Genomic DNA, 15,944 nt, shown 5'->3' with positions numbered 1-15,944 from the left:
CAATGTCTAATGAGGCTGGGTGAGCAATTTAGTGAAACTGGTGGCAGCTACTTTGTCTCCAAGGTTCTTGAGCTGAAACCTGGAGAAGAAAATGGATCATGCTTCCACTAAGAGCTGCCATGGAAGAGGAATACTGAGGGTTATTTTAGTACCGGGTGGTGCTCCTAAAAGAAGTGAGACAGTGGGAAATAAAATTATGAGAAAGGAAACTCAAAGTAGCTTGCTGTAACACTCCTTGCATCTGAAAACAGGCCTTGTAAGAGAGTATCCCCAGAAGGACTGGTAATGACCATTGGTTAACTGAGTTAGTGGTATTTAATGTCCAACTTCGTGAATTCATAGTCAGGTGATGGAACTGGACAGTTGAATGTGTAAGAATAAAATGTTGGGCTAACTTCTTTCAAACTCTATTTTGTATTTAATTATAATGTTCACTGGAAATAAAAAGCTTTGGTTTATGTAAGAAGGCAAAGCATTACTATTATTGTTTTTCCCTTTAAAGGGCAAGGTCCATCATCATAGCCAGAATGACCATTTCCCACCTGATGGAATTGGTAAGTATCTCTGCTGTTACTACAGAATTCCTTCGAGCTCGCGCTGATTTGGCTTCAGTGAAGTCGCTAGTAATTTGACATAAATTGAGTATCTGATCTCTTCTCTATTTGAAAGCCATTTACTTCTTGTGTGCATTTGGGAAACAGATTATAGACTGTTAAGTGGACATTAGGTAGTTCCGAGGCTATCCCTTTATAGGTGTTGTGCACGCTGACTTCAGAGCCTTAACACAGCATAGTTGTTGGCCTCTTAAAAATGGCTCTGTTTGAAATGCATAATGTAAAATACTGTACCAGTGTATTTGCACTAAAAGAGTTAGGACATTATATTGCATGCACTGCTTTATGATGTGCTTTGAACTTAAATTGTGCTGTCATATATCCAGATATTACTGATCATACTTTTGCAAGGTAGCATGCAACAGCTTAATAATTTTGTTATTAATTTGAAAAAGCATTAATTCAAAGCTTGTCTTCCCTGCTAAAGAAAGGAGGATGATTCTAATTTTTGATGCAGTGTTTAACAGCTACTCTGACTGTCAGTGTATTTAATTGGTTTGGGACATTCTTTCATTAATGCAGTTACCAGCTACCTGTTTCTCTGTATCTCAACTTGTATTTTCTGCCTCTTCAAATTTTTGAAATGGGATACAGGATTTGATTAATGCTTTCTCTCGGTGTATCAGACCTATGCTGTTAGAGAGTTGCACACATGCTTTATAAAGATAGATGCTATTAGGATGAAAAAAGAAATAGTAGTCTTCATACTCTTTTTGTGGATACATCTTCTTTTTTTGTATGTATATATCTTTTTTTTTTTTTTTTCCTTTCTTTTCAGTTCAGCCCAATCCTTCTGTTCTAATTGGAAATCCTATCCGAGCATATACTCCTCCCCCTCCTCCTCTGGGACCTCACCCCAATCTGGGGAAATCTCCAAGTCCTGTTCAAAGGATAGATCCACACACTGGGACAAGTATTCTATATGTACCTGCTGTCTATGGAGGAAATATGGTCATGTCTGTGCCTTTACCTGTAAGAATTCATTTTCTGTCATCCCCTGTCCCCCATGTCCACCACCCTCCCCCCACCCCCAATTATTGTATGTACAAAAATGAATGGCAAAATCTGTTAGTGAATGTTTTGCAAGCTTTTTCAGCACTTCAAATATGTGGGCTTAGCTGGCTTTAGGAGCGGCTGAGTAGAGGACCACCCGAAAATGAGGACTTAAAAACATTGCTCCCACAAATAACTCCAGGCAGCCTAAAAGCAATTTCATGTTCATGTAATTTGGTGTATTTTCTCAGCTCTAGGTTTAGGCACACCAGTGGAATCTGTCTCAGATGACTTGAAATACCTGCATCTGAACTAATTGCCTAGTTCAGTTCTTAATCATTGGAGAGACATAGGCGATTCAGACGGAGCTTGTTTCTCTTTATCGGCTTCATACAGTTTAAATTACCAGCTTCAGATGTCTGCAGTGCAAGGTGTCTGAAGTGAAGTGATAAGAAAAATAAGCATAATGGGATGTTTTCCCCTTCCAGAACCTCATAGTGAACCAGTTTCCTCTCCAGTCCCTTTCCTTAATGGCATTTGAGAACACAATGAAGATCACTAATCAGATCTTTTAGGCTACATTTATGTATGGAATTTTGCATTACAAATAAAACTATCCCACCAAAATTTACACAAGTTAAAGAAGCAGTCTCTGCTTTATTTCTAACCTTCACAGTCATATATTCCAGGAGGAAAATGGGGAGGAAAGAACAAAGGCTGCAGAAGCAGTGTTGTGGAGTAACATGTATGTGTTGTACACAACTCCTGAAGACTGTGGGAAGGACATGGAACCCACACATGCAGATGTGTTTAATTCCATTCATAATGCTAAATGTTGGCATACAGTTAATTTGTTTTTTAATAATTATGAGTCCTTTATTGTAATTTAGGTTATGGATGCTGTATAGGGGACTTGTGGTAGGAACTCGTTTCAGTTGTATGTCTTAAATCAGCTGGCAGCTATAGATTGATTTTTTTTTTTTCTTTGCTAGGTCAAGGAATTTTCCTTTTTCCTAGCTTACTAGAAATCTGCATTTGATGGATAAAATTAAATTCAATGAGAAGGCCAGCAGCTGTATCTTTGTCATGCTTGCTCACATTATATTAATATCAAACCAAGATAATTTTAAAAATTGTCTTATTGTTCCAAGGTTAATATATTTTTATGTATTTCCAATCAAAAGAAATATATTAAAAATAAGTATTTTGAGCTCACCTTCCCTGAGGATGGATTTTTAAATAATTAAGTGGGAAGACTGAGGTACTAATGAGACAGCTGCTTTTGAAAAGAAGCTTGTTGGAGATGATTTGAGATTGTACAGATGCAATAGTAGCCTAAAGCTAAAGTTCAAAGTGCACATTTCAAGGGCAAATACCAATTTAAAAAAAGAATTGCATGAAAGTTGTTACACTTAAAACAAGTAGGGATTGAAGTAAAATGTGTTTATGTTCATGTAAGATAAAATGATCTCTCTGCTTTGTTTAAGGCAGTTTCCATATCCAAGGTAAAAACATGAGGAGGTTGTCTGTTGTCATCAGTAAAGGAGACTTTGTCAGCCTGAGTGTTGATGATTACTTTCCCTGCACTCTCCTCTTATTTGTACATTTTCCTCCTTTTAATAAATTCCCTACAGGGCAAGATTGAACTAGTTTCATCCAGAGCTGTCTTCCTTTGCATTCCTTTTAAGAATAAAATTTAAAATGTTGTAGAAATTCCTGACTTTTTTACATGCTTTCAGGAGGTGGATTTTACTTCAGATACTTAGGAAGATGATCTGCAATACTGTGTCACGTAGCATAGACACTTTGGAGTGGCCCTGTGATTCTTAACATACGGATAGTCTCTTGATTCTACCAATAGTCCTGTTAACTTCACTAAGTGTCTCGTGGGTGCAGAGGTATGGTATGCCCGCTCATTCTGTGTTACAAGATTACAGCGATGGGTGGTAAAAGTACCATAAAGAATTCCTCAGGTTAGAGGCTTCTCTCTCTGTTTCCCCACTGAGGCATAGCCTAATGTCTCTCTTAACTACCAGGAGAAAGGGCTTTTTATTTTCTTGAGCTTCACCCGCTTCTATTTTTTGCGAGAAGAGATTAATATAAAGTTTATTAAAATACAATTTGTCCATCAGTCTTTTTTCTCTGAATTTTGAAACCATTGATACAAAATTTTTTGCCGAGGGTAATCCTCAAAAATCTTTGCTCTTTGCCCCTTGCTACTAGGCCTGCCTTTATTGCTCTCCCTTTCCAGCACCACTTGTAGTTGTGTGTTAGTGTGTCAGGTCATCTGATGCACCGAAAACTGCTTGTTACTGACCTAATATCAGTGTGCTTGTTACTTTACTTCCTTTAATGTACCTTAACAGATTGCATCTTTTTTTTTCTTTTTTCTTTTTTTTTTTTTTTTTTTTTTAAATTATGTAGCTACCATGGACGGGGTATCAGGGTAGGTTTGCAGTTGACCCTCGAATCATTACTCATCAAGCAGCTATGGCATATAATATGAACCTGTTACAGGCACATGGGCGTGGGTCTCCTATACCTTATGGCCTGGGACATCATTCACCAGTTAGCATAGGACAACAGCAGCAGCTTCAGCATCAAGACAAGGAGCAACATGAACAAAGTCGAAATGGTTAGTTGTTGAAATTGCATTGCAAATTAGTTTTGTTTTGAGGGAGTTTGTACTTTACATAGGGTATTGTGGAAAGGATTTTTTTCTTTCTTTCTCTCTTTTAAGTGACATCGAGAGATCTACAGAGTTGTGGAAATAACCTGTGATTTGCCATTACAAATAGAATAGCTACGATATTGTGAGATTCAGAGGAGGAAGTAGTCAAAGTTGGGGGGGTGTTGAGGGTATAATTGGTCTGTCTCTGTTCTGCACTCCAGTGGTAACTACTGCTGATGTTGTTTGCAATTAAGTTGGAAGAACTACTTAGTGATGATTAATGAACAAAGTGCAGAGATTAAAGGAAAAGTGTTATTTGGGTAAATTATATTAAATGTCTATGATGCTGTAAAAGCTATACTACTAAGTCTAAATTTTCCTGTGTCTGGAAAAAAAAATAATCATTTTTCCATTGTAACTAATTAATTTCTTAAATGTTTTTAGGTAAAAGTGAAAACACTGCTGGACCTGAAATCAGTAAAATTCGAACACCTGAGAAGAAACCTCTGGAATCCAAGCAGGTGGGTTTGTCTTGTTTGGGTTTGTGTTGGGTTTTTTTGGTTTTGTTTTGTTTTTTAATATTCTCTCTTTTAATGAATTTATTCATTACTGACATGTTTTTTGTTTGGGTTTTTTAATGTGAATTTTCAAAGTTTTTCATTCTTTTTTTCTAGGTTGACTTAGAAGCAAATTCTCAGAATAGAAGCCCAGAGTCACGTTCCACTGTTGGTTATCCTAATGCTAAATTTCATCGCAAAGATAATCTTAACCCCAGGCAGCTGAATCTACATCTCACCCCACCCCACTCACAGTATGCAGTTCCCAATCGCCACTTCCAGCACCTGTCACAGATACCAAGGCAGCCATATCCTCTGCAACAGCAGCAAAACCTTTTAAGTCAACAGCAAAATCATTTGCCTGAACAACAAAACCAAATGCCACCCCAGCAAAGCCAGGTAGTTCAGCAGCATAATCATTTGAATCAGCAGCCTCCACAACCTTCGCAGCTATCCCCTGCTTACCAGGCAGGTCCCAGCCAATCTTTTTTTAATAATCCAATTCCCCACCGACCACATTCTCCTGCTGTAGATGCTGTGATTTCAGAACAACACCCCCCACCTATGTTACAAGAAGTCAGTAATCCTTTGAGGCCTATTGCACAGCACAACCCTGTTCTGCCAACCCACTTGAACAACTTCATTGAAGAGAATCCACCAGGAATGCCCTTAGGGGACACTTTAGGTAGGTGACTCTTCTTTATTTAAATTCAGAGTGTGCAATTATAACTACATTGAAGTGAAAGTGAAGGAGGTATTTACCTTTTCAGGCATATTGCTCTGAATTGGGTCATTGTTGGGTTAGTTTCCATAAGTAATGTCATTGAGCATAATTTGCTGCTTGAGGCATGTTTGAATATTCAGCACTTTATTAGAAGATTCATGTTATATGATTTTCCATATGATTTAAATAACCAGGTTATACACTGCAATGCAGCTAGTATATAATAGGCCCTGGAATATACTGTATAAAAAGTATTCTTTTTTTTTTTCTGACATAAAGATCTTTAAAAAGGGGCATTAGATAAATTTTTTTTTTAAAACTATTTTTATAGATCGTATGCATGGAAATGTAGCTTTGGAAACAATAAGGCAGCAACAACAAGCCAGGTTACAGCAATGGAATGAACATAATGCCTATCTCAGTCAAGGCACTATTCCATATCAACACCATCACCATCCTCATCTACCACATCTTCCTCAGCAACCAATTGGATTGCATCAACAGCAGCAAGTTAGGGCAAACTGGAAACTTGCCAGTAATACAGAAGATGAAACAGAGGCAACATATTCAAGGTATTTGTTTACTGAGTCATCAGAGCTTGTATAAAATTGAGCAGTGGGCACCTATCTGTAACACTGTGATCAAGTGCGAGACACTTAAAGGTATTGCTTTTTGCTGCTGTTATTATGAAGGTTAAAATAGTTGGCAGGCTGACTTACAACTATGCTTTTATTATGTGTTATGCTTTATTCTGTTAGTATATTGGGTAGTAAAGCTGTAGTGGAAAAAATACTTTTATGGAGCTTTTCAGTGCTGTATTTATGGAATAAGGAATGGATAGAGAGTAACAACCTTGTGCTTATAAAAGAGGTGTCTGAGTGTAGTTAAGGCCTATTTAAGTTGTGAATTCTTCAAATTGAATTAATAGTCTCAGATTTCTGTGCTTGAAAAGAAACAAACCAACCCCTCCCTAAACACTGCTCCCCAATAAAACCTAAACTTTTCTTCCTTTTCAAAAAGCCTTTGCTTTTAAAAGCAGATTAAAAAAAATGCTTATATTTGAGATGGAGCATTAGGGGGCAAGAAAGGAAGCTGTTGAACATAAACAGAAAAATGGTTCCAGTGATCATCAGCTTTAATCATGTGTATTGTAAAGGCTGGATTTTTAAATTGCCTCTGTTTACTGTCATCTCCCACTATGCTTTATTTTCCATCTGGTTTGTTATAGCCATGGTAAAGCATCTAAATGCTCTCTTATCTGACTCTGTGAAGTGCTGAATTGAATATTCTTGACCTTTTGAAGAAGTTTGGAAGTATATTGTGCAAGTGAGGGGAATCTCTGATTGTTCTGGGTTTTGCCTTTTAAGGGGTTAAAATTTTCTTTAACTATGTGAAGTTTTTTACTTTGTATAATAAAGCAGGAAATCCTTACCTTAGTTGTCTCTTAAGAGATAACAAAAAATTGATTCTTCTGACTGAAAAGGAAATCTCAAGAGTTATTAAAACTTTGAGACGATTCAGGTAGGTATTTCATCCAATTAATCCTCTTGTGCCTAATTTCTGATTGCTCACAGTCATATCCTTTGAAGTTAGGGTCAGTAAGCACTAAGATGAGTATATTTAAATTCAGTGGTTTGTGCTTTGAGTTTTCTCCACCTCAAAAAGAGTGGGATTTCAGCAAAACATTTTTTCTTTTTCTTGATACATTTATTCTGTCAATACAGATTCCAGGATTTGCTCAGAGAACTGTCACACCGTGATCAAAGTGAAAGCCGGGACTTAGCTGAAATGCCACCCCCTCAGTCAAGACTGTTGCAATACAGACAAGTTCAGCCCAGAAGCCCACCAGCACTCCCTTCTCCTTCCTGCAACTCCAACCACAGTGGTCACTTCCCTAACTTCACTGAAAACAACAGAGACATTGAAATACCCAGTAACCCAGCATTTCAGCAGCATTTACCCCAAATATACAATCCCTCTTTCTCAATGCCATCTGAACATATAACCCCATCTCCCTTGAAATATCTGCAACCTGATGGATCGTGGACTTACGCTAACCTACAGCAGAATCACCTTATAGGGCAGGGCTTTCATTATGGTATACCTCCATTGCCCCATAGGTCACAACAAAACCCTTTTATACAAATACAGAATCATCAGCATGCAGTCGGTCAGGAGCCATTTCATCCACTCGCATCTCGAGCAGTATCTGCTTCTTCGCTCCACAGCTTAGAAGAGGTAGGCATTTTTGTCTGCGTATGCAGTTGTCGTGTCATTTTAATATCCAGTTATATTTTGAAGTGGTCATGAATGCAAAATACCTCACCTATTCAAAGCTTGCACTGGGAAATTCTGTGAGGTAAAAATTTTCTCTGTCTTCTCTGTTCATCCTGTGCGTATTCATGGTTCTCATCACTGCAGGTATAACATTTTCTCTACTAGATGGGAGGTCTTGGCTTTTTGAATTTTACTCAGAGTTTTCTTGCAATCATTGCTCTATTATCTGCATGTCATTTATCTGGAGTGCAAATTAACCACACCCCAGGTGAAAACTCATGAAATGTCTCTCTGGAAAGTCAGCTTGAATAAGCCGGTCAGTTGGCTCAGTATTAAACTGTGAATATGGTTGAGTTACTTTTTGTATGAACTTGAGACCAGAGCAGCACAGTTGTTTCAACATGGTACAAAACCTGATTTAATAAATCCCGCCTGGCCTGAGCTAGTTCTGTGTAAAGCCATCCTGTGTGTTTTGAGGGCTCAGTGTTGGAAATCAGTGCAGAGATATCCAGCTGTGCTGCATGAATCTGGGTCCAGCACGAACCTTGCCACACCAGAGCTGGCTCTATCCCTCTCCATCTTTTTTTTTTTTGTTCTGGACTCTAAGGATGTGTGTTACGGGATGCAGACTATGCAAGGACACACAGCTAGGACAGGTCACATTGTGAACAGGAGTTTTTAATCCCTGTTGGAATCCGGAGTGCTAAGGAGTGTATGATATGTGGACATGGAGATGCTGGAGCTGGGTTGTGTTCCAGGAATGTCAGAATTAATATTCTCAGATAATCTTGCACTGCCTGCATGTAATCCAGTATTTGTACCTAAAGTTAAGTGGCTTGTTCTGTGATGCATTTCTGTCAAGGTTTTTACAGAAGCTGTGGGGGTATCCCTGCTCATTACTATCCCACATAATAGATATTTAATTGTCTTTCGACTTTTGAAAATAGAAAATATTTGGTTTATGTGCCTGAGCAAAATAACTAAAATTGAATTCCAGCGCATCTTACAAATTTCTGTCTTATACAGATCCAGAGAGGTTAATGGAGTCCTCAGGCCCAGCTAGAGCTGTAGTAAGGTTTGGTTTTATAGACATTTAGAAATTCTATGTCTCGGTCCGTTAAGCCATACCACCTTGTATAAAATCTAATATTTTGTGACAACAGTTAATGCCGTCAGTACAGCGGGACATAGGAACAATGGCTTTTCAGCAGTAATAAACTAATAAATATTCCTGTAGAGTTTGTGACAGTTCCTGCTCTCTGAAGACAAATAGAGTGAGCCTTTAGGTAATTATTGCAAATTCGTTTTAGTTCTTATTTCTTCTTCCTTTCAAAACATGTGACAGAAATGCCAAATGCAGTACAAGTGTTACAAGACGGAGACTTGCTTGTAAAGTTTCCAAGACTGCTAGTTCAGCTGGTAGATAGGACTGAATACACGAAGAAATCAAAATGCAGTTTAGATGTATTTTTAACAGAGATCCCTCATATAAGGCAGGTGTCAGGGGAGATGTCATGACTTTTGGTATCCTTACTATTTTCTCAATCACTGTTTATAAAACTGTTCATTGACTTGATACTTGAATGTGTTTAGTCAAACCAGATTTGAACTGCATATCAAAAGGAATACTTACGTTATTCTGTCTGGTCCTGTACTTGCAAGTGTCCAGAACTTTGATAATTTCCTGATTGCTTACCAAAATTGTCCATTAAACTCAATAAAAAGTATACTTTTTGGGTGTGATTCACACAGTAACTTCTGAATTTTGTGTTTTTGTTGTTGAAGAATATCCTCAAGAGTAGAGTGACAGGATATCTAAGTGCTGTTCCCTTGATATATCATAATAGTGTGGCAGCTATGATGAGATATTACAGTTTTCTTTCATGCACTTTTTTCCCCCTATTTTTTGTGGATGATATAATAACAATATTGGGGCATTGCAAGCAAGTTATTTGATGTTTATTTAGCTAATTTTTATGATATTTCATTAGGATGTTTACTTTTTTGCTTTACCAAGTATAGATTTACTTCTATGACTTTTCTGTTATTTATGCTCTTGTTAGTCAGTACAGTGCAGAAAGGAGCAAATACTGTGTTTATTTTTAAAAATAAACTGTCATACAACAGACTTGCTTTGAATCTTGAGAAAGTTTAGAGAGTCCTTAAATCTCAACTCTTGAAGCCAACAGGTTAATGGACCTCCTGCCATTTTCATCTACATGATCTACAGGGTTTATGGAAGCAAGTAATTTCTGTGGTTTCAGATAAAATTCTCTGCATTATTTCTCCTGAGGGCACACACTTCTCCAGAGCATTTGTTTTGTGTATACATACACAAAATCCAGTATACAAATGTATCATGCTTTCCCAAATCCTGGTATAGAAGTCACTTATTTGTCCTTTGGAAACTAAAAGCCTTTTTTTTCCTCTCTACATTGTAATTGAACATTTTCTTATGCTGTTGTATGTTTTTGTGCCTCCTTTGCTTCACTTGTAAATGCTGGGTATCTGCCTCCTCACTATGTGATACATCCCCCACGTAGAAGTGTGAGATATAAAGGTTGATAAGAATTAAGGAAACTCAGTAGATGCTCTTTGCACGTCCTTTAAAATTCTGTGTCTCTTTTGTGTGATTAAAATACATTATCAGTGACTGCAATATACAACATATAACTTGAAATGTATTAGGTTTTTTTTCTAAATGCAAAGGACTTTTTTTTTCTTTTTTCTTTTTTTCCCTGTAAGACATTGCAGGGAAAAAATTGGATGGAAAAATGGTATTTCATACATGTAGTTGAATAAAAGGAGCAAAAGGCCTTTTTTTGTTTTGTTTTTTTGTTCACAGTATGAACCAAGAGGACCAGGCAGGCCGTTGTACCAAAGAAGAATTTCCTCTAGTTCAGTCCAGGCTTGTTCTGAAGAATTAAGCACTCCTCAAGATAGTCTTGGTCAGTGTAAAGAGCTTCAGGACCACAGTAACCAGTCATCTTTCAACTATTCATCACCTGAGTTGTGGGTAAACTCCTCCTCATCTGCCCCATACCCAAACATTCCATGCAACGGAGCCAACAGAGCAGTTCCACCCCGGGAGTTGTTAGGTAGGTACAGACTTGATCTTTGCTTCTCTCTCTGCTCCATTAAGTAGGCTATGTAGGCTGGAGTCAGCAAGTCTAAATGAAAGGGTGGGTTGGTTGGGTTTTTTTCTTTTCACAAAATGTTTTCTGCCGTCTCTTCCAAATCCCAAAACTAATTTAAGCAAAGATTTTTGAAGTATTCATTATTTTAGTAGTTAAAGGTTTGCTTAGAGTAATCCTATTTTCATTTGCTATCTTGTTAACATTCCCATACATTGCTGATGTCTAAAGAAGAATACTGTTGAGTATTCTTCATCTACAAAAAGCAATAGTGCTTCTTAGTCTCCTCACAAAAGTTCTAGTAAACTCGCGTATTCTCTTACAGTGGTTTCAAGTGCAACTGAGTTTGCTAGAAGGAGCTAAGGTAACTGGTGGGATTTCTTTGCAAGATAGATTATTTGTTTCCAGAATCAATTATATTTCTTGTTGATATTATAGTCTGGGGGAGAAACAACATAAACTGAATCAGTAATCTCAGTGTATTTCCTAGTAAATTCTGGTACTTCATCAAAGTAATGATGAAGTTTAAACTCTCACCGTGAAAGAATCACACTGGAACCTGGCTTCCCTGGTGGTAGTAGCAGTGCTGATTGATTTAGCAGAGAGAAACTAAATTAACTTTTCAGTGATTTAAGAAAAGTTGCAAGTAGAGAGTTGGAGCAGTGCAGCTATTCTTCTGTTCTCCATATTTTTAATGTTTGTGAAAAACAAAATTACCAAGATAATATAGTTTCTTCTCCGTGATTTTGCTTTAAGGATCTCCAATGATAATAAAAAAAAATTAATAAAACTACGAACGGTCTTCCAGTGTGAATATTAAAAACACTTAATAATGTGAAAAATTATTTATAAGTCGGTTTTATTGCCCTTAAAAGATCTAATTGCTTTTGGTCAAATTTTATAAACCTAAACCATCTTGTAATTTCATAATATAGTAATTGTGAAGTAGAAACATGCAGTGTAGACTGAATGAAAAAAAACTTTACATCAGCGACAGTACTCAAGACTTAAGTTCCTAATGTGCATTTTCGTTTCCAAAGTGTGAAAATGTTATTTTACAAAACCGTATTTATGGCAGCATCTTTTGTGCTAAGTTCAAAGCTTCAAGTTCAGGGCACCTCCTTCAATCTATTTATATTTTTACTGAAAATCAAGGAGCTGAATGCATGATATTATTTGTCATCAAGAGTGGCATCCATCTCTGAAGTTGCTCTCTAGACTCTGTGGTTATCTAATAGGAGCTCAGGAATCCTAGCAAGATTACGTTGGGATCAGCTGATACCACATTTCCTTGCTTTAATGTAAAGGTTGAGAACATATTTGTGAGTAAAATCCTTGGAGGAAATATGTGTATGTAAAGAAGTACTGGATCTATACATTTGCTGTGAAATAATAAATCCTAAACGAAAGGGGCAAGTTTTGACTAGTATCTGCATTTGCTACAAAAATATTTTTTATTGTCGTTAAACATGGTTTCTGTTTTGTAAATAAATGTGTATGCAACATTGCCCTGTATCTAATAGTTCACGTAAACAAATCTCCATTTTTATGGCTGCTGTGCTTTTCTGCATTTACAGCTCACTGGTTATGATGACCATATTTAAAGCCCAAATGTGTTTTATAGTGCTAAGGGTTAATGACCAGTAACTTCAGTGTTTCTGGTTAGCATTGATTTTTATCCATGAAATAAAAACCCGTGAGAATTAGATGCTATGAACTAGTCCTGTTGCCTGTATTTGTTGCCTGAGAGTGAGCAATCACGACACCAGCCCGTTCAAGGGCTTCTAGTTCCTGTACGTCAGAAATGGCTGCGGCACAAGTATTCGGTTGTATCAACATGGATTATGCGAGGAGAGCTGCTGTGAATTGCTCAGTGTTGTTATATGCAGGCACTCCAAAATTGCAATTTGAGAGCTTGATTTGCATTGCTTTTTCTGTTGATAGAAAGCAAATTATTTCTTATTCAAGATGTTTATTTCATATTTTTTCTTCTGTTAGACACCTCTGCCACACATAGCTTTAACCTCTGGCCCTGCTTGTCATTACTTGTCTTCTCTTGAGTGCTATGGTTATTTCTGGGAGGTGTTCTTGCTTTTGTTCTGGGGGTTTTTTGAATCGTAGCAACCCTAGCAAAACTGTTCTGCTTATGTTCTTTCCATATTCATTCTTCTACGGGTTGGATTTTTTTTTTTTATTACTTTGTCAAAAACAAAAGCCTGCGTGTGACCCTTCCAGTGAGAAACAACTGTATACTTCACGTTTTTCTACTTTTGTACTCATTTGATGGTACATTTTTGTATGTGCGCTTTAAAAATAACATTATACATTCAAAGATTGAAATAATTACAGAATATATCTGTTGCCCAGCTACTAGGCTATTTTAGATAGAACGTATACCTGCATTTCAGTGTGCAGTTTCTCTAGCTATGTAAGACAGTGGAATTCTCCAGACAAAAGTAAGATACCTCATTAGGATTCAGGAATTTCACTTGAAAGCAGTTTTATACCTATGGTTTAAAGCACCATTTTTTCTGATAGTTACAGGAGTTGTTAAATGTGGAGCAAGAACGTATCAATTAGCAGGAATGCATTCAGACTAAAATATCAGTAATTAGTTGGTTGGCATTCAGGAGTCTGAATTATATATGGTGCTGTAAATTTTAATTTTAGCCTATTAAGCTATAAAGCAAGAAGAATGAAATACTCTTTGTGCTGTCTCAGTGGATGAAGTGTTTAAATTAGAGTATATCCCCTTCTGAAGCAGCTTACCTTCAGTGCATCTGCTGAATCCACCTGTGCAGAATTGCAGGTTCAGTGTTATGAACTCCGTAGGTACACGCACATGGAGAACATGTTTAATAATGTCAGTCGTCTTGGCATTGCTGACAAGGATAATACAGGATCCAATAGTTGGAAATGAAGCTAGATAACTTAATAATGAGAAATTCCCTAGGACCCAGAGTGACTAAACACAGAAGACTGGAGGGGGGGTTACCAGGAGAGGTAGTTTCAGGACCCCTCGGTACTTGCTTTGGGTTACTGTAGATACATTTCCTAAGTCAGAGCTGTTCATTTAGACAAACTCTGGTTACTCCTTTCGCAGCTCCACCGAAGACGGTCAAGCCCCCAGAGGAACACCTGAAGGCCGAGAACATACAGCTATCCAATTCCTTCAACTACAGCGTGCTCCAGCATCTTGGCCAGTTCCCGCCTCTCATGCCCAACAAGCAGATCGTCGAGTCGAACAGCAACAGCCAGCAGAACGCTGGTGGGAGCAAGCCCGTCATGTCCTACGCAAGTGCTCTGCGGGCTCCACCAAAGCCCAAACCTCCTCCTGAGCAGACAAAAAAGAATAGCGACCCTTTGTCTTTGTTTCAGGAACTTAGCCTAGGTAGTTCATCAGGTAGCAATGGCTTTTACTCCTATTTTAAATAATCAGATTATTTTTTTTAGAGAGAATTTAATTTTTATTTGTGTCAGTAGATCTAAGGTAGTTGGGGCTTCACCTGTAGTTGCAAATATTCCCTTTGTTTATATTAGTAAATATATCCTCACTTAATTGCTTTGCTGCTAGACTTGCAACTAATTTTTTTAATTATATTCCATTATTTTGCATTTTTTGATGTGGGTCGGTTTTTTGGAAGCTTTTCTGTAGGAAAACACACACGTTATTTTTTAATTTGTGTAATGTTAATGATATGTTGCATTAAACTAGCAGCTGAGAGGTTACCTGTACAACTTTAAAAAAAGGAAAAAAAAAAAAAAAGAAAAAAGAAAAAAAGGAAAAAAAAAGTTTGTCTAAATTGTATTTAAGAAGATTGTAAGTAGCATTTACATTTATTCAATAACATTAGCATACTATGCTGGGTTTCTGTACCAGAAATGGCCAGTTAATGTAAAAATGTATGTTATTTCTGCTTAAATTCATTTAATTTTTTTTTTTTTTTAAATAAAGGTGCAGCATCTTCTAAATACTTTCAGTTTTATCAGCTTTTTTGTGAAGGGATGCTGCATTCTCAGACTTTTATAGTTTTAGATTCTGTATGATGTGGTATTGTATTTTCCATCCACTGTAGGGTAAAGTAAAGGCATTCTTTGCAGACACCTATGCCATTGTTTGGAAACATTCAGATAAAAAGTATTGGTATACTTTAAAAAAAACAATAAAAAAACAAAAAACAAAAAAAAACAAAAAAACCAACAAAAAACAAAAAACTCTACATTTTATTTTTGGACAAGCTAGTAATATAAGCTTGTTTGAAAAGTTAATTTGATAGGTTTTTTAAATGAATCATGAAGCTGAAAATAAATTTTTAGGTATGTTGGTGCTTAGTAGATTTAATAACTATTTTAAAAAAAATGCGTGGATTTAGTAAAATACTTTTTTGTTTGTTTGTTTAATTTTTTTCCACTATGCATGTGTAAATGTTTGTAATCTGGCTTTTTCCTCCCCCCTTCTCCAGTGGTATAAAGAATTGTGCCGCTTTAATTTTTTTTTTTTTTTTTCCGGTAAAACTTTTGGTACATTATTTGATGTTTACATTAAAATGTGACATTATACAAGGAAATTCAGATATTTTGCTAACTGTTTTGTTTGAGGAACACCATTAAAGAAGAGATTTAATGTTTGTCAAAGCTGTATCCAAATTAATCTAAATCTTTTGGGGATAAGAATGGTTACCAGGTTATTTATCTATATGAGTTCTGCTAAGTTCTCCACAAACCTGGCCCTTTAGGAATACAAACTGAAAAAAAAAAAAAAAAAAAAAAAATTATGGGCTATTTAAAAATTAAAGAAACAAGTGTGAATGAAAACTCAGAAGATAAACTTTGTCCATGAAGATTTCTGGTCTTGCACACTGTTCATACTTTCGCAGCTGGGGAGGTAGAGAGGGGTGTTTGTGTAGTTTCTCCAGATAAGTAGTCCTCCTTTTACACTTGAAGTAACTTTAAATCTGGGAAGTATTTTACAGG

At 36.7% G+C, this 15,944-nt stretch overlaps 1 protein-coding gene across 2 annotated transcripts in view; it reads left to right on the top strand.

Annotated features, from left to right (window-relative positions):
* Positions 1-15,538, top strand: part of HELZ (helicase with zinc finger) — a 72,377-nt gene extending 56,839 nt beyond the window's left edge. For both annotated transcript variants that reach the window (XM_050908587.1, XM_050908586.1), the window contains exons 22-30: positions 503-554; positions 1,393-1,586; positions 4,032-4,242; positions 4,723-4,799; positions 4,953-5,520; positions 5,891-6,131; positions 7,284-7,797; positions 10,682-10,934; positions 14,074-15,538. In XM_050908587.1, the coding sequence (XP_050764544.1) occupies positions 503-554; positions 1,393-1,586; positions 4,032-4,242; positions 4,723-4,799; positions 4,953-5,520; positions 5,891-6,131; positions 7,284-7,797; positions 10,682-10,934; positions 14,074-14,405 (2,442 nt within the window). In that variant the 3' untranslated portion in view covers positions 14,406-15,538. The remainder of the gene's footprint in view (positions 1-502; positions 555-1,392; positions 1,587-4,031; positions 4,243-4,722; positions 4,800-4,952; positions 5,521-5,890; positions 6,132-7,283; positions 7,798-10,681; positions 10,935-14,073) is intronic.
* The last annotated feature ends 406 nt before the right edge of the window (positions 15,539-15,944 follow it).

This window comes from Gymnogyps californianus, chromosome 19, assembly GCF_018139145.2.
Source record: "Gymnogyps californianus isolate 813 chromosome 19, ASM1813914v2, whole genome shotgun sequence".
NCBI classification, from domain to species: Eukaryota; Metazoa; Chordata; class Aves; order Accipitriformes; family Cathartidae; genus Gymnogyps; species Gymnogyps californianus.
The sequence above is the reverse complement of the archived record's forward strand: the minus strand, read 5'-3'. Positions and strand labels throughout refer to the sequence as shown.